The 17502-nt window shown below is 45.8% G+C and overlaps 3 protein-coding genes across 7 annotated transcripts; 1 reads left to right on the top strand and 2 right to left on the bottom strand.

Moving 5' to 3' along the window:
* The first annotated feature begins 1683 nt into the window (after positions 1-1683).
* LOC117808058 lies at positions 1684-6728 on the top strand. Of its 2 annotated transcripts, none has more exons than XM_034677496.1 (11): positions 1684-1780; positions 3473-3605; positions 3878-3975; positions 4439-4614; positions 4694-4865; positions 5120-5268; positions 5391-5518; positions 5608-5678; positions 5919-6062; positions 6162-6227; positions 6307-6728. In XM_034677496.1, exons 3-11 carry the CDS (start codon positions 3912-3914, stop codon positions 6414-6416), a joined length of 1080 nt encoding a protein of 359 aa, XP_034533387.1. In that variant the 5' UTR covers positions 1684-1780; positions 3473-3605; positions 3878-3911; the 3' UTR covers positions 6417-6728. The 2 variants fall into 2 exon arrangements, with proteins under 2 accessions (XP_034533387.1, XP_034533388.1); XM_034677497.1 differs by having other exon boundaries at positions 3875-3975.
* A 1065-nt stretch (positions 6729-7793) lies between these two features.
* Positions 7794-10869, bottom strand: LOC117808057 (ankyrin repeat domain-containing protein SOWAHC-like). Its single transcript, XM_034677495.1, has 2 exons — positions 10374-10869; positions 7794-10278 (listed from the first exon to the last, which is right to left on the bottom strand). Exons 1-2 carry the CDS (start codon positions 10713-10715, stop codon positions 9082-9084), a joined length of 1539 nt encoding a protein of 512 aa, XP_034533386.1. The 5' UTR covers positions 10716-10869; the 3' UTR covers positions 7794-9081.
* A 778-nt stretch (positions 10870-11647) lies between these two features.
* Positions 11648-16074, bottom strand: cep70 (centrosomal protein 70). 4 transcript variants are annotated; one of them, XM_034677493.1, is made up of 17 exons: positions 15938-16074; positions 15451-15471; positions 15044-15143; positions 14844-14967; positions 14149-14329; positions 13875-14050; positions 13741-13800; positions 13577-13664; positions 13415-13503; positions 13263-13340; positions 13123-13195; positions 12885-13037; positions 12638-12790; positions 12364-12532; positions 12109-12217; positions 11952-12031; positions 11648-11782 (listed from the first exon to the last, which is right to left on the bottom strand). In XM_034677493.1, the coding sequence occupies exons 2-17, from the start codon at positions 15457-15459 to the stop codon at positions 11721-11723; spliced, it is 1704 nt and encodes a 567-aa protein (XP_034533384.1). In that variant the 5' UTR covers positions 15460-15471; positions 15938-16074; the 3' UTR covers positions 11648-11720. The 4 variants fall into 4 exon arrangements, with proteins under 4 accessions (XP_034533384.1, XP_034533385.1, XP_034533381.1 ...); XM_034677494.1 differs by having other exon boundaries at positions 13123-13186; XM_034677490.1 differs by lacking the exons at positions 15451-15471; positions 15938-16074 and adding an exon at positions 15221-15348.
* Positions 16075-17502: the final 1428 nt, after the last annotated feature.

Genomic DNA, 17502 nt, shown 5'->3' with positions numbered 1-17502 from the left:
TAAGGTGAGACTTCAGCTTGTGCTGATAGACTGGAACAGGATTACCTGAATGAACAATGAATTAGATTGATTACTGATTCTTGATACTGGAAAACCTTCCTCAACTATTAATGTCACATATTATAAAAATCCTCTTACTGCTCTGCAGACAGTCAGCCAGCTCCTCCTGCTTCATCCTCCTCAGGAAGAAAGCGCATATCTTCAGAAAGGCCTCTCTGCAGATCTTCCACTGCTCTGCGTCCACACCGTCGGGGACCGCCTCGACCTTCTCCTTCATCTGGTTCTGCTGATCTGAATTTACGGCCTTCTTGAGCTCCTTCAGTTTGCCCCTGACAAATGTGACAATGTTCTCCTCCAGCAGCTGAAGAAATGAAACATGAGACGAACAAAAATCACAAGAGGAAACATGAAAGCAGTCGACAGAATTCAGTGTTAATGTACGGACCGTAAATATGGGGTCCAGGTGCGTCTGATGGTGCCAGTCAGCTGGATCACTGGGAGCTTCACGGTCATGTGGGTGGACTCTGTGGAGGATCAAGGTAAAGGTCAACTGAGTAAGAGATATGACTTTAACACAGAGTCATTTGTAGTCACGTACTTGGTTCTTGAGGAACACCGTCCTTTACTTTGAAGAGAAGATCTCGTGGACTTTGCACTCCTGCTGATGAGAGACACATTACTGGGTTCAGGTCCAACTGAGTCTGGTTTCCTGTGGGTCCTGTTAGAGAGGAAGATGCTGATGAAGGTTTCTTTGGTTTTTAGAGCTGCAGATAAGAAATCTAGAGACTCACGGTTTCTCTCTGGGACGTTTAAAATCTGTGAAGTGCTGTTTGGACGTGTCACTCCGGAGGGACACACAGCTGGGACCAGGTCCAGCAGAGTCTGATCTCCCATTGATCCTGTCAGACAGAGAGGATGACTTAGAACTCCTACAGATTAAGAAATTACAGCCAACATACAGTATAACAGGAGACATGTTCAAAGAGAGAGAAGGATTCTGGTCTGACTTCACCTCTGACCTCTGACCTCACACTTTGACCTCGGAAGAGAAACACTTACAGCTTGTTCTTATGGGATCCACATCGTTTAAAATCTGTGAAGTGCTGCTTTGATTGATCGCTCTTGAAGGACAGACAGCTGGGTCCAGGTCCAACAGATTCTGGTCTTCCATTGACCCTGTCAGAGAGGAGCAGAGAGGACGTGAGGGATGAAAGTTCAGGGAAGAAAAACACATCAAACAAACATCAAAAACGCACTTTGTTCGTGTTCTGCTTTTGTTTTCGGTCGATCCGTGATGGTGTTTAAAGTCGTAGAAGTGATCCTTTGATTTATCGCTCTTGAAGGACACACAGCTGGGTCCAGGTCCAGGTCCAGCAGAGTCCAGTGTGTGCCCCTTCTCTCTGTCCTCGCACTGATTCATGCTGCTGATCGTCTCACACATTCGCCTGCAGACACAAACACACACACACGGATCAGTCAGACTCAGTGAGGCTGCAGGTCTCCGTGAGACCACCAAGGGCCGCTCTCACAGTTATTATCTCCCCCACGGTGAGCATCATGAAGAGGTGCGTCTGTGTCAGACTTTCCCCAGGTCTGCTGAAACTTCCTGTTACTCCACATGACGAGGTGTAACTTCTGCAAACAGAACAAAGACCTATGACCTGAAACTCTGCAATCATAGGACACAGAAACAACATGTCAGCCGAGGCCAGCTTCTTAAAGCCACGTCCATCAATCCATCATTTGAAGTCCATTAAATCAGTGTGAATATCTCCCACAGGTGAAGAGAAAACCCTCCATCAGAGCTTTATTCCTGTTAATGTTTCACTCTGGTTAGAATGAATGTGGAGTTTCAGAGAGACTGGAACCAGGTAGTACAAACGGAGCACATGATCATGTTCGGCTCTGAGTGAAACCAGAGCTCAGGTGGGCGTGACGCACCTGGAGTCTCACTCACTCACATAACAACAACTCTTAGACTGAAAAACACACCACGCTCAGATTAACATCAACACTGTGTGCATGTAAATGTAAGCGCAGGTGAGCTGCGGGTTCCATAAACACCCTCATGACCTAGACCTGAACCTGATCCGAGCATGAAACTGTGCAGAAAATCCTCCACCAGAGTTTTAGTGTTTGACCACAACAAAGTAAAACAGAGTGAATCAAATCAGTCCTCTCTCTGTCTGAGTGTGAGAGTCTAACGTTATAAACTCACCTGTGCGCCACTGCTGGGTCCGGACCGAGCGCAGTACGCGTTCAGACGCACATTCTGCGGGGGAACACTGCAGGTCGCGTCCGTCTCGTCCGTGCGCTTCTGAGAGCTGATCAGGAATCAACAGCGCGTGGCTCAGCTTCCTGTTACCTTACTCCTCTTCCTCTTCCTCTAATCTAAAAGGAGATCTGCTCATTTAACTACAACAAAGCGACAGACTCAAACAGAAAGGCTGAGAGGATGGACTGTTGACTCCTCACATGAAGAAATGAAATGCGTCATAGCCAAAGTGAAACTTGCGCGTGGACTGGAAAAAACAGCGAGAGAAGGCGCATACCCTCCCTTCCTCTGAAGGATGTTGCAACAGTACAAATATCAACACTTCCACATTAACAGGAAGAAGAAGGTCCACGTGAATAAACAAACAGAGAGAAAACAATAACTCAATAAATATATATGATGGTTCAGCTGCAGAAAAATCATAAAATCACATTTTTGTGATTTAATATGAATGCAGTGGGATAGATAAAGGATGGATGGATGAATAAAGTCCCTGAAGGAGGAGAAGAATAAAGAGAAGATATAAAAAAAGGGGGGATACAATGAAAGGAAATGAGTTTGTTGTAGTAAGTCCAACACGCCGCAAGATGGAGACAAAGGCTAGAAGTTCATCCTCCACTCTGATTTCTATTCTCAGATTGACATTTTTTATTTATTTAAACAAAGTAAATACATTCTGAACAGGGAATGAAAGACATGAAGAACTATCACTCATTTAAACACTAAAAACATTTAATAACGTCATCAACCCTGAAATCAACTTGATCCTGTTTCCAAACTCATAAACTCTGCAGTTTAAATTCTTACTTTTTTCCTAAACTTCATTATATTCTGTAATAAACTCTGTTTTTTTTCCTATTACACTTGAATGCATCAGCAGTGTCACTGTGATTTCCATGCTTTGAGACTGAGCATGAAGGCAGCACGGGAGTCAGTGGAGTCTAACATTTCAGAAGGGATCTGATGTCTGTACATTCAGCTCGTCTACTGTACATATATTTATCTACTCTGTCTGACACACGAGGCTCAAACAAACTCAACATATTATACATTATATTAATATATATTATATTTATATTTATATTAACATAAATAATTAATAAATGAATACAAAAAAGAATGAAACTATTTTTACAGAAGTTATTGATTATTTTATTTTACAGTGACTGCTAAATGTAGTTTCGGTATTTCCAACAGCACCTGAAGGCAGCATTCGGTACCACGAGATTTAACGCCTGCCCTGTAACGGGAGAGCTGACAGCACCGGAGGCACCTGCAGTTATTTTAAACACAGAGAGCTCAGAGGATCTTTAACCTGGACTTTTGTACGGTGAGAAAGTTTCTTATTATTTCTCATTATCGATTTATTGATAAGTTTGATGTTTAAACCAAAGCTGGAAACTTTGATGAATCCATCTCAGACCACTGTGAGGGTTTGAATCTGAGTTTGACTTAATAATAGATCAGTTTGAATTAAATCTATGCTATAATAATCGATTAATCACAGTTTCACTAATTAATACTGTTTAATTATGAACGCTGAGTTTGGAGAGGGACTTTGAACGCATCTAATCTGATTTATTATTATCATGGTCTCAGCAGGTCGGACCCTGAACGCAGCATTCTGAGAGAGGACATGATGTCTCCATGGTGTGTCCTACTGATGTGTGTGTGTCTGCAGAGTGGACCGGTCTGCAGGGGTGAGTGAGTTAGTGCTGGTCCTGATGGTTCTGGTTTTATGGAGGAGTGAACAGTTTCATTTATTTATTTATCTACTGATTTATTGATTTATTTATAACCTATGTGGCTCTGCAGCGTGTCTCACAGCTGCTTATTAAACTGATCCCTCTGTGAGGGAACATTCATTACTTGGCCACAGCTGCTGCAGACACTACAGATCATAGCGCCCTCTAGCTGAGACAGATGTAATGACAACTTTTTCATCTATCAATCTATAACTCAGAGAGAAATGAGCTATAGAGACCCAAACTGTTTTTGTACCAGGCTGTAAACATGTTTATTTCTGCTGTAACATTTTAACATGGGGCTCTATGGGGGCTGACTCACTGCAGGAGACACACTCCAGTGGACACTGGAGGAACTGCACCCTATTTTCTGTCTAACTCTGGATTTAGTTTTTAAAGCTTTACCTTGTCTCTGCAGCCGTTCCTGAAGTGCAGACACTGAACCTCAGAGTGCAGTACGGGGAGATGGCCATCTTGCCCTGTAATGGCTCCGCCTACCTCGGGGAGGAAGGGAACGTCTACTGGGAGACGAGCCTTGGGGTGGAGGTGGCGAGTCTGAGGATAGGGGAGGAAACAGAGGGAGAACGTACAGAGGTCAGACGGACTTCAGTCTGATGCAGATTCAGAAGCTTTGTTGTGTGAGAATGAGAATACAGACCTGTGTTTCCTCCAGTTTGTGGCGGAGCTGCCATCAGAGATGGAGCTGCCGTCAGAGGAGCAGATCCAGAGAGGAGACTGGTCTCTGAGGATTCGTAGCACCAAGCTGCTGGACTCGGCGACGTATCAGTGCATCTGGGAGGGACAGAGACCGGGCATTGTGTCCACAGTGTGGCTCTCAGTGAAAGGTGAAACTGACGAGGACGCATGGTTCAGACACTCTAAAACATACCCCTGAACCAGAGAGTGAAGTCTGGATCAGGTAGGTCCTAAGTGTCCATGGTGTACTGACAAGGGGCGGGGCAGATACACAGGTGAGGAAACAGGAAGTGAAGCTGCAGAAAACACGAGTCAGGATATAAAATAATAGTAGGTGGTCTGTTGTTTTTTAACGTGACACAAAAAGATGAACTTGGTCAACTTTAGCTCCGCCCCCCTACAGAGCCCCCTACTGAGCGCCACCTGCTGAGCTCTGAAGGTGAAACGGTGACGATGAAGTGCTTCCTGCAGATCTCCTGGAGCCAGTTCCACAGCGGTGTGGAGAGCTGGTGGACCAGGGACGGAGAGCGTCTGTTGCAGGCATGGCCGGAGGTACTGTAATGTCCTGACACATGAACGCCTCATCGTGAGTTAAAGGCAGAGTCTGCGTTTTCTTCCTCGTCTCCTCTCTGAGCTCTCGTCTCTCCACTCTAAGTTCTCGTCTCCTCTCTCAGGCCACTCCCTCTTCAGACAGCCTGTTACGTTTCTCGACCCCGTTCGTCTCCGTGGAGGAACATCATCTCCAGATCAGCCCCACGCTGCGGACTGACGGCGGAGAGTATCGCTGCTGGTACAGAATCGGGTCAGTGTTATGCTCTTGCATGCTCCACACACTCGGGTGGAGGTCTGTGCTTCTCTTTGTTTCCACCAATAATCACTGTGATGTTTCAGGGACTCAGAGTCTCCTCGGACGGGCTCACCGAACAGAATCACGCTGACCATACTGGACACGGTCTCTGCAGGTACGGACATTTATCAAACTAGGCTTCATACCCCTAAAAACGACTGTTTCCATGAAGAGGTCAGCCTCTGAGCAGCAGGGGGCGCTGTGGGTAAACAGAGGACAGCTTTTAGAGGAGGGTTACAGAGAAGTTAAAACACCCTGCAGCCTGCTTTCAAATCAAGCGGCAACCTCAAGTCTTACATTTCCAGAGTATCAAATATGCGTTTTAATTTCCTGTGAATGATTCTCCGTCCTTCAGGGCCGGACGCCGAGCTCTTGACTGTGTCTCGTTCAGGGTCGGACGCCGAGCTCTCGACTGTGCCTCCTGAAGAAGAGGACAGCGTCTCGTCCACTCCTGATGTTGTTCCTGTGTTTCTGGAAGATTCCACTCAGCCATCTCAAGGTGAAGCTCCCTCTGTCAGAAGCATGTTCATATGAAAGAGTGATGCATGCTGGGAGCCACCGTACCTGAGATTGTACTCTTATTCATGATGTTGTTTAGAGACGACAGAGTCACAGCCAATGGAAGCCCTCAAGGAGACGATGACATCACTCCCAGGAGGTGAAGGTGAGCAGCAGACAGGCACTTCTGAGCATAATCTTCATCTCAGTGGTCATCATCATTGACCCTTTACTCTCCATCTCAGAGTCCGTGCTGCAGGAAGAGGTGCCGTGGATTCGGATCGGGCTGATCGCTGGAGTCTTAGTAGTCACGGCGCTCGTCCTGAGCGTCCTGAAAGCTCTGCAGAGAATTTAACAGTAGAAGAAGAAGAAGAAAACATGGACTCTCTCTCTCTTTCCGGCAACATCTTCATACTCACACACTTCACAAAGACTGAACGAGGAACTCACTGCTTTAAAAGAGACGATTCTGGACCCTACCAGAACATGGAGACCTCCTCCTGGTTCAGATGAGTCTATGGAGACCTCCTCCTGGTTCAGATGAGTCTATGGAGACTTCCTCCTGGTTCAGATGAGTCTATGGAGACCTCCTCCTGGTTCAGATGGTTCTGTTGTTTTTCCTCGTTGTTCATAAAATTGTAGCTTTTTGGTCTACCATTTAAGTCTTGATTGGATCCTGTTGTGTTTGTTGGACTCAGGTGAGACCTCACAGGTGAACAGGTCTCTTAATGATTGATAATTCGATCTGTGGAACCTGATGTTCTCCAGGCGTCTAACATTTCGCATCAGCTAGCTAAACTATGGCTTTACTCTGACATCACGACTTCAGGGATATAATAATACTTCATCCTAGGGCTGGGCGATAATTCAATAATGATAATTCTTCTCAATATAAAATTATGTATTCAAGAAGCTTATCAGGAAACTAAATCCAGATACAAGCTAACAAACCAAATCTTTGAATCTGAAATCTTTCTCTTAACTCCTCCCCCTCCTCCCCCTCCCCTCTAAATCTAAAACCATCATTTACTGCTGTGTTGAAGAAGACTTGAATCTACAATCAGAGAAGTCGCCCCCTGCTGGAGGTTAAGAGTATGTTAAACACACAGGCTAGGAGGGTGAACTTACAGTCTGTGGTGTTTTACTCTTGTGCAGCTTCTCCCAGAGACGTGTGACTCTGCAGAGCAGGTGCAGACAGCTTCCATTGAAACTCTATATAGAGATGACTCTGTGCCAAACTGTACGAGGCGTCATGTAATCCATAGAAAGTCAGCAGTAACAGCAGCAGCTCTCTGACCTCTAGGAGACCTGCACAGACGCACTGAGGGTGAAAGAACATCGATCACAGCTGAATCTAAACTCTGCATGAATCCAGGACATTAAACACTGACTGTGTATTAATAGACTGCGTTATAGGATACATACACACACACATTCAGCGTAGTGTTAATGACAGAGTGAGGCCTGACGTGGTGTGAAGGAGTTAGACCTTTATGAGCGTCTCTGTTCTTGACTTTGACTCCTGACAGGTGTGTGACTCCAGAGCCACAGATGTCTACTGTGGTTTTAGATCTTAAAAAACAAACCAGATACCATGAAGTCCTTTTCTCAGGGTTCACCAGAAACAGTAGTCCCTGTAGTTGTCCTGAGGGGGGCAGTATAACCTCTCTGAGCGTTCCTCCCGTTTGCAGTTTGACTGACGATGCTGTGAGAGCTTCAGAGAGACACACACTTAAAGTTTTCATCCAAGTGCATTTTTATTGAGTCCCAAATCACGACAGGGTAAATATGTACATTTCTAAGATTATTCAGATTATGTTGGATTACAGTCTGCAGGGTTAGTATTTGCTGGAATGCATTTTGTAAAAACTTTAGAGTGCAGCTTTAACTTCTTACGTCATGGAAACTCACCTGCACATTCCTCCAGGTAACAACCTTAACTCAGGCTGACAGGAGGAACTTGAGCAATAACTCAAGTCCAAACCTGCAGCCCTGAGTCTGGATTAAACGTGAGGATAATCCTGCTGTGTAACAAACAGAGTTTGTGATGTAAGAGATCAGTGTTTATGCTCTGAACACAAAGACTTGATTCAGCTCTAACGCTGCTTTCATCCAGTTTAAAACCAGAAGCATGAAAACGTGTTCATGAATAAGTTTAGGTCTAACAGAGTACAGGAATGTGAAGAATGTGAATGAACACTAACTGCTTGTCTGCAGTGATTAAAGGGTTAATCAGCCGGGCGTCTTGTACTGCAGAAATCTGCAGCTTTGGTCCAGATTACGGACTGAAGGTCGAGGATTTAACGTCAGCAGTGTGCGGATAACGAGGAGCACGCCGACCTGCAGCGTGATCAGTGTCGAACACCTAATCTGAGCTGTCCTTTCAAAATAAGAGCTCATAGTTCTGATTGTCTAATGTTCTTCTTTTCACAGATTCTCATGTAAAGACAGACATATGAACTAATTATTTAAACCCCTGAAGACCTGGTTAGAGAAGGGGGTACTAATTAATGATCACAAACTATAAAAAACTAGTGATTTAACTGATATTCCCAAGTCTTGGGATGTCCTGCAAACATCACATCCTGACAGAGGAGTCATTTCCTCCTCAACTCAAGATTAGGTAGAAAAATATCACTATGAACATTTTTAAACATCTGCAGGAGGAGCACACTGTTGCAGGAGGAACACATTGCTGCAGGAGGAACACACCTGCTGCAGGAGGAACACACTGCCGCAGGAGGAACACATTGCTGCAGGAGGAACACACCTGCTGAAGGAGGAACACACTGCTGCAGGAGGAACACACTGCAGCAGGAGGAACACACTGCTGCAGGAGGAACACACCTGCTGCAGGAGGAACACACCTGCTGCAGGAGGAACACACCTGCTGCAGGAGGAACACGCCTACAGCAGGGAGAGGATCTATTTGTACCTGTTCATAATTTAAACTTCAAACAGGACACAGGTTTTAAAAGCCAGAATAGCCCTTTAAGTGTCAGTCCATGGTTAGTTCTGGGTCAGTCCTGGTTTAATCCAAAGAAACTGGTCTTGGGTCTGGATCTGAAAGACCCCCTCGTGGAGCCCTCCAGCTCGTCCTGGTCCCTGAATGAGGTGCTGTGGATGATCTGGGAGGTCCTGACTCGGAGCCGCTGCAGTTTGGGTTTCATCCTGCTGAGGGAGGACTTCCTCCTGAGGGGTTTCTCTCTGGGGGGTCGGTCCTCGCCGTCCAAAGAGTCACAGTCCTCGGGGTGGAGGAGCCTGAGGGGCTTCAGGTTGGACTGGAGGACCTTGGAGAACCTCCATCGGGCTCCCTCGCTGGGTTTGTTCTCTGCCTCAGAGCGGGAGTTGTAGGCTCCGATGATGTCCCGGATGTCCACGCTGACGCTGTCGGTGAGGTACTGGCAGGCCTTCCTCCCGCTGTAGTCCCGGATCTCCACGTCGGCGCCGTACGCCCCCACCAAGAGCTTCACGACCTCCATGTGGTTATGCATGGCGGCGACATGCAGCGGCGTGTACCCCATGTTGGAGCGTGCGTCCACGCTGATGGGGACGTGGTGCTGCTTGGAGAAGTTGATGATCATGGCGATGAGCTCCGGCTTCCCGTGCTTGGCGGCCCAGTGCAGACAGGTGAACCCGGTGATGAAGTCCTTCCTCAGGACCAGGCTCGGCTCGGAGGCCAGGAGCGGGAACAAGCTGCCCCACTCCCCGTCCGACGCACACATCATCCACTCGTGCTCCATCGGGTCCAGAGTCACAGAGGTCCGGTCCTCGTCCAGACAGGAGATGAGGGAGGCGGAGTCACTGTCGCTCCTGTTGGAGAGGTGCACCGAGCCCCTGAACACCATGCTGCGCCTCACCTGAGGGGAGCTGCTCATCATCACCTGGATGAAGTGCTTCCTGCTGCCTTTGGGGGAGCTGTTCCCCTCACTGTCAGACAGACTGTGCAAGTCTTCATCCTCCTCTTCGTCATCTACCTGTCTGCTCCGCCTCGTCACCACCTCCACCTCCCTCAGGCCCTCTAACGACACCTGCCCAGCCGGGTCTACCTGTCCCGTGTGCTCTGCAGGCCCAGGCAGGTTGAACATGGATCCCTCTGCAGGGAGAGGCGACGCTTGTATCAGGGTTATTTCCGGGATGTCTCGTGCTTTCTGCTCCTTCCTGGACTCCTTTCTGTGAATGCTTCCTCTGATCCCCATCTCACCTGAACTCTTCACCTGTAACACACACAGACACACACACACGGCTCACACTCCTGCTCTCTGGGGTGTAAACAGGAAGAATGTGGAGAGGAAGCATGCGGATGTCTCACCTGGCTGTCACTTCCGTAACCTGACCCAGATGTGCACGGGGCGGGATCCTCCTCTGCGTCATCACCGCTCACCTGAGCTGCTGCAGGCTTCACCTGTGTATCTGCTGCCTTCACGGACCCTCGGAACTTCTTCTTCATGCAGACATACTTCACTGCATCCTCAGTTTTAACATAAGCTACAGTGTCCACGTAGACTTTGAACCGGTTCCGCGCTGCAGTCTTCTTCTGAGGATCCTCAGGGAAAACGGTCTTAAAGTGCTCGATGAGCTCCGAGTTCTTCACCCTCCCTCCTCGGTCCTTCAGAAAGTCCAGCACGGCGTCCTGAGAGCACTCCAGCGCCATGTTTACCGAGCAGTCCCCGGTCTCTCCCCTTTCACACACACCGATTACCCACAGACTAATCCCCCAGGTACAGAAGAGACCAGAGTAGACCCGGTCCCGTTGCTTGGTGGACGCAGGAGTGACGTAGAGCGTCTCTCTGCGCTCTGTTTCTATGCGTGAGGCGTTCTCTGTCTCCTAGCAACCGAGTGCAGCAGCACTGATGGGCTGTACCATCTGAAATCTGGAAGAGGGGGGGAGTGGAACAACCCAAGAGGGATTTTTAACCCTAAAAACATTCGGATGCATGTTTTCAAAACACTTTAACCATTAAAGGAGATTTAAAGTCTTTTAAATATGTATTGTAATCCCACAGTAGTCCAGAATAAAGTTTGTTTTAACCCAGTTTGGATTTACTCTCCCTCTCTGGGACTAGTTAAAACCATAGGTTAAAACTTGGAGACCTCTGTTTACCATAGATGTCTAATTATTACAATTTAAGAACAATAATGGCTTTGAGACGTTAAGATACAGCAGAAATAACTTCATTTAAAAACTAGTCTAATCATATCAATATGTGTGTTAGCTGTGCTTCCTATTATTTCACTGTTTTCTGTTAAAATAAATTAATTTTGTGTATTTATTTTAATTCATCCGTCTCTGTGACTGTAGTCTTGGTTAAACACACTCTCCAACATGGAATAATCTTGATGTGTCACACCAGTAAAGTCTGTGAAATTGTATTGTTTGTTGTGGTTGCTGCATTGTGCAACAGGACTGAACAGGTCCAGCTAAAAACACCCACCTGAGTCAGACAGGTACGCTTCCAGGAGGTAGATCAGTTTGAAAATTTAAAGCATCACATATCGCGTATACACCCTTTAAATATATGAAATATTAAATATCTTTCAGATGATAATAAAACAAGCTTCATTTTTGATACCAAACACATGAGATCAGATTTACACACTCCGTTTTTATCAAAAACAAAAACACACATTTTTACAATCATTAAAACACACACACACTTCATTCAGCTGTTTGTTTCAGAGACTTCAGAGCAGGGAGGATGTCATCCAGATGACTCACACCTGAAACAAAGGAAGACGGTTACATCATGTCAATCACTGCACCTTTAATTAGAGAGATTCATGCTTTCACAAACATAAAGTATCAGAGTATTTATTATATTTTGGGGTGGCAACCTCTGCAATGAGGACTATAGCCTCTATATGTGTGTGTTTCATGTTGTTTAATTACCTAGAGTGTCCAAAAGGTCGACCACAAGGGTGTGGAAAGCTGGGAAGAACTCGTCGTGCTGCTTCACTTTCTCGATGATGCTGAAAAAAAAACAGAAGAAGGGATTACTCCTCAAGCTCAATAATTCACCATTTATGTGTGTCCTGTCTTTACAAACCTGTCTATGTCGTCGTCTCCCAGCAGGCTGTGGAGCCCTGCGGTGTGTTCGAGGGAGGATGCCAGTCTGGACACCTGGTTCACCACCTGAGCAGGAGGAGCTCTGCTGTCTGGAAAACAACAACAACAACAACATCCTGATTATCTGCAACATAAAGTCAATTTATATGCAGATGACTCTTTTATATACACCACATTAGTTTTTATGCAACACAATGACATTTCTATGCAGAAGAAGAAGAGGAAGAAGCCTCACCTAGCTCCAGAAGCTCTCTCAGGTTCCTCATGGCGTTGTTCATCTCTCCCAGCCGGGTGTAGACCTCGTTCATGCGGGGGTAGACTCCGCTGAGGGAGGACACGTCGAACAGTCTCTGGAAGTGAGACACCATGGAGCCCAGAGTGAACCGGGTCGGACTCCTGAGGACCTGAAGATCAAAAGGGTTGTAGAGGAAGATGTGAAGAAAGCCACTCTTTTAATAGCTAAGAGGAGGCAATCATGGTTTCATGGTTAGATCAGTTCTGAGTTGAACCTTCTCGTCCTCAGTTGAAGTGTTCTCCAGCATCACTTCCACCTGCAGCATCATGTCCTCCACCTTCAGCGTCTCAGCAGCGTGATGACCTCCATCAGACGTCTGCCAGGGCATCAGCCGTAGAGTCAGTTTATCTAAGCTCTGCTGAAGATCCTACAAACACACACACAAATAATCCAGTTAGTTTCACACATCCTTCACTTTCTTTGTCACTATCACTCCATCCCTCTCTCTGCTGAAGCCGTACCTGCAGGAGGTGGAGCTGCCGAGCCCAGACCTCCAGCGCGGGCATCAGAGTCTGAAACTCAGCCGTCTCCGAACCTGCAGAGGAGAGTTTCTGTCTGTGCAGCTGCAGCGGAGCTCTTGGATTGGTCAGAACGGCGCTGATGTCATCCAACAGCTACAAGAGTAAGAGTCAGGAAGGAGATTTTAATCTCAGCTACAAGATTATTCAGAAATCATGAAGTGAGGAGAAGCATGCTGACCTTGTGGTATTTTGAACACCTGTCAGTGACGCTCTCGCCGATCTCAGGCTCATCTTTAGACAACCTGCGAAGACTCCAAATTAAAAGAGGTCTTATTTACATGACTCCATCACAGCACCTGAATGCACCACGCGTCTCACCTGCTGTTGTTTTGTTTGTTCAGAATCTCAAAACGTCTGAGTTTGTGTTTGTAGAACTTCACTTCTTTGAGCGTGGGTCTGCACAGAGAAACAGTCTTTAGCGTCAACACGGATTCAACAAATACACAGGTAAGGTCCACACACACACACACCTGGACTCCAGCTCTTGTTTCAGGCGCTCCACCTCCTTTTTCAGCTCCACGGTCTGCGTCTTGCTCGCTCTCTGCTGCTCCTGGTACACCTGAGAGGACACTAAGATGATCAGCGTGTACTTTAGCGACAGAATAATTGGAAAATAATCCGCCGTGGATTACCTTCAGGATGGTTTTGAAAGATTTAGACACGTGGCTCTGTGCTGTGTTGACTTTCACATCAGGAGCTTCCGGTTCTCCTTCGAGCAACCTGTGGAGGACCAAACAGCAGAGCTCAGTGAACAGCATGTGATCAGTTTAGCTGTGTGTAGACGTTCGTAGGATACCTGAGCTTTTCCTGCAGCTGACTCAGTTTAGTCTCATAGAAGTCGATCACGTCCAAAACCCTGCAGACAGATAAATAACTCTTAGTAACTGAAAAGGTCTGAGTATACTTCAGATAACGCTGCTCAGATCTTACTGCTGCTCCGTCGGAGACTCCTGCTGGCTGATTTTGTGCACGACGAGCTGGAAGGTCTGATTCTGTCGAGCCAGTCGTCGCTCTTCTTCTTTGATGGTGAAATACAGTTTCCTCTGCAGCTGAGCCGTCTCCTCCTTCTGCTTACTCAACCTCTGCTCCAGGAGCTGACACTGCATCTGAGAGCGAGGAACCGAGACAGGAGACATGAAACATCCTTTAATAATCAACAATAAATGACCTCACACATCCTTCTTGTTACTAACTGTGGACCAACCTGCGCGTCCAGCTTCTCCTCATGCAGCTGCTTTCTGTGGCTCTGTTGTTGGGCGGCCTTCCCAATGCAGCGGTCCTCTAGGTCTTGGACTTTGGTCTTCACCACGTCCAGCAGCCCCTCCAGCTCAGAGGCCCGCTGAGACTGCTGAGCCGCTCGACTCATGTGCTCCTGAGTGTCTTCCCTGGAGATGCAATGAGACAGTAAGTCCTCTGAGAGGGGATGAGGGTCTAGCTTATCTGGACAAAAACTGTCATGCACATAAAGGGAATCAATAAATATGTTCCTCCTGCAGCAGGTGAACAGGCTGTAACGTCTGCAATTTAACCCTTGATGGATCAAAGTGAGTCCAGAAATGTGTTACACTCAGCTGCTTCCTCCATCATCACCCTCCTCCAGGCTGAGTCTTCATACCTGCACTCAGTCAGGTGTATCTCTGATACTCATCTGACACTGATGAGATCAAGGGACAGAAGCACAGGTGGTCTATACTCAGCTCATACATTATTAAAGAGATGCCAACATATAGCAGCCATTGTTCCTCAGACTGCAGGCATGTTCACTCTGCAGAAAGCAGTTTTAGCTCATGCACACTCAACTTTTTAAAATGCACACTGCTGTCACTGGAAGAAGATCAGGATGAGGGGTACTAAGCATCATGGTTTTATTGACAGAAACATACGGTCTTGTGGTCTTACTTGAGCTGGTTGTTGGTCTTGATCAGCTCCTGGATGAGTGTTTGTCGTCTCTCTGAGTCTGTGAGCATCGTCCTCAGAGTGTGTCGGATTGCAACGGCTGACTTCTTGTCCAGCAAAACCAGCTCTGAGGTAGAACAGGTGCATTATGTTGGAGCACACGTCCTGTCTGCTGAAACAACAACCCAAGTGTGACATCTTACCGTTGAGGTTCTTGTTCTCCACCGGATCTGCAAAGTACACCGGTTTGAATCCATGATGCTGCAGGTGTTTGTTCACATCGTCCCACTCCACCTGCTCCTGCTGCAACACACACACAGAGGCTCAATGAGAAACACACACAGTCACACACTCACCATCACACACAGAGCCAGCTCTACCTCAAACTGCTTGAAAGTCCACAAATAAACAAACGTCTTGTTCTTTGCATGAGGGAAACGAGCGGCCCTGCTGTCCATGTCAGCTCACACTCCGCTCTGCATCACTTACCACTTAACCACTGCAGCACCTCGGTGCCTTCTTCTTCAATGAGGGGGATCAGGTTACCTCCAGCAGCCCTCCCCTCCACACAGGCAGCAATAATATGTGTGTAGTGAACATGTTGACTCACCTGCTCCATCGTTTCAGCACACTGCAGGAGACACAACAAGATGCATGAGTTAGTTAGAAGAGTTTCTGGTTAAACTTTCTGCACCAAACTACATTTAAAAATCTGTCATCTTAAAGCTTCTAGCTGCTGGTATCAATGCAGACTAACTCAAACTGACTAGATACAACCAGGAGGAAGTTATCACTGCATGGGAGTAATGATAGGAATAGATGCAAGGCGGAACTCCGTCTGCAAATATGTCTATTTGAGAGTTTACATGAAGCAAGCAACAAGGCAGTCATGAACTACGTTAAAAATATAACACATGAATCTCGAGATCCATCTTGAAGACTCGGCATAAAGTCTGTCCTTTAGCACTTAGTTATATGAGCAACAGAGCTTCCGCAGCTAGCACACAGCGTCCCTACCAGCAGGGTTTGTTCCTATAAGCTGTTTTGCAAAGAGGAAGAAACAACCGGAATAAACAAATCAGTAAATTAGTAAATACCTGGTTGATTGTTTCTCCTTTGAGTGCTGCTATCTCATAACATCTGGGAAGTTAGTAAATAAAGCGTTGCTGTTATTCACGCCATCACAGCGTGAGCGTGCGATCTCTTCCGGATTTCAAACTTGTGCGCCATGACGTAATCAGACCCAGCCAATCAGAGGTGGCTATCTGGTTCTTAAACCAATGGCTGTGTTTGTAGGATAAAATGTGTAAGATTTAAATTAAATTAAACTAAATTAAATTCAATTAAATCAGATTAAATTACTTTTTTGACGCACAATTAAAAAAAAAAAAAAATAGAGAACATTTTTAAGTGTAAAATGCGTTGAATTGTAACTGGATTGTCATCAGAAAACATACACAAGACTCTAAGTACAAAAAAGAAAATGTAATATGACCATGGTTTTATTTATTTGCACTTATTATTTGTACTTATTATAATGCACATATTTGTGTTTTACAAACTGTTTTTATTTGTTTTATTTTTATTCATTTTTTCCTCTTTTTCCACTCTTCTTTTGACTTTCCTGTCGTGTTTGTTTTTCGTCTTGTATGTTATAAAATGTTGAAAATAAATAAAAAGATAATTGAAAAAGAGAGATATCATACAACCATATCAATTTGAGCTCCTAAATTCTACATTCACTAGTTTCAGTGATGTGATTCCTGCAGTAAGCACAAGTGACCACTAGATGGCAGACACGTAACATGAGTCTTCACAATGAAAGCTATTTTTCACTCATCTGATGTGTTTGGTTTATTTTGGAAGGTGCTTCTTCCTCCTCTTATTAATATGATGACATGAATCATGGTGGAATTCATAGTGTTAAAAGCCTTTGCAGATTATCTTAAATACCCGCTTAAAACAGGTGAAATCTATAATCAATGATCAGAATAAACAGATGAAAAACGTCTGTTCTGCTTTCATTTATTAAAACACGAGATTTAATAACCTGTGCTGTTTCAGAGCAAACATATGGAAGCTTGTTTTTATTCCCTTACTCTGACATTTCCTTTATTATTCCTCATTAATGTGCAAATGAAACCTGTTTAAAGATGTGAACAGCTGGAGTCAGAGCTGCGCCATGAATTATGTATTGCACATGATTATTTCACAGTAAGGCAGACAGGTCGCCGCAGCACAAACAGGTGAGCCCGTCCTTTAAAAGGCTTCATATCAGCTTCATATCTGTCCTCTCAGCTGCAGCAGGCTGTGCAGAGTTAACTCTGTCATGGCTGTCTGACATGTCACACAGATTACACACACACACAGGCGTCACGGCTTTATCTGAACTTTGTGACATTTAAATCACGGCTGGACGAGCAGGCGATAAAAAGGTCAAACACACATTTAAATGCTAATGCAGGTTGGTAATGTTGTCTCTTCTGGATAGTGTTATTTCTTTTGTTGGAGCGTTCTCATTAGAATAAAGCAGACATCACGAGCAGGGTATGAAGATGATGAAACCTGGACCTCAGAGCACATTCAACACTCTTTTTATTAGAGCCACATTGATCCTCCTTTCATTAATTATTAGTCTGTGAAATCATTTGATGTATGAGGT

This window comes from Notolabrus celidotus, chromosome 24 (genome assembly GCF_009762535.1).
Source record: "Notolabrus celidotus isolate fNotCel1 chromosome 24, fNotCel1.pri, whole genome shotgun sequence".
Lineage (NCBI taxonomy): Eukaryota > Metazoa > Chordata > Actinopteri > Labriformes > Labridae > Notolabrus > Notolabrus celidotus.
Note: the sequence above shows the minus strand (reverse complement) of the source record. Positions and strands in the feature narration are given on the sequence as shown.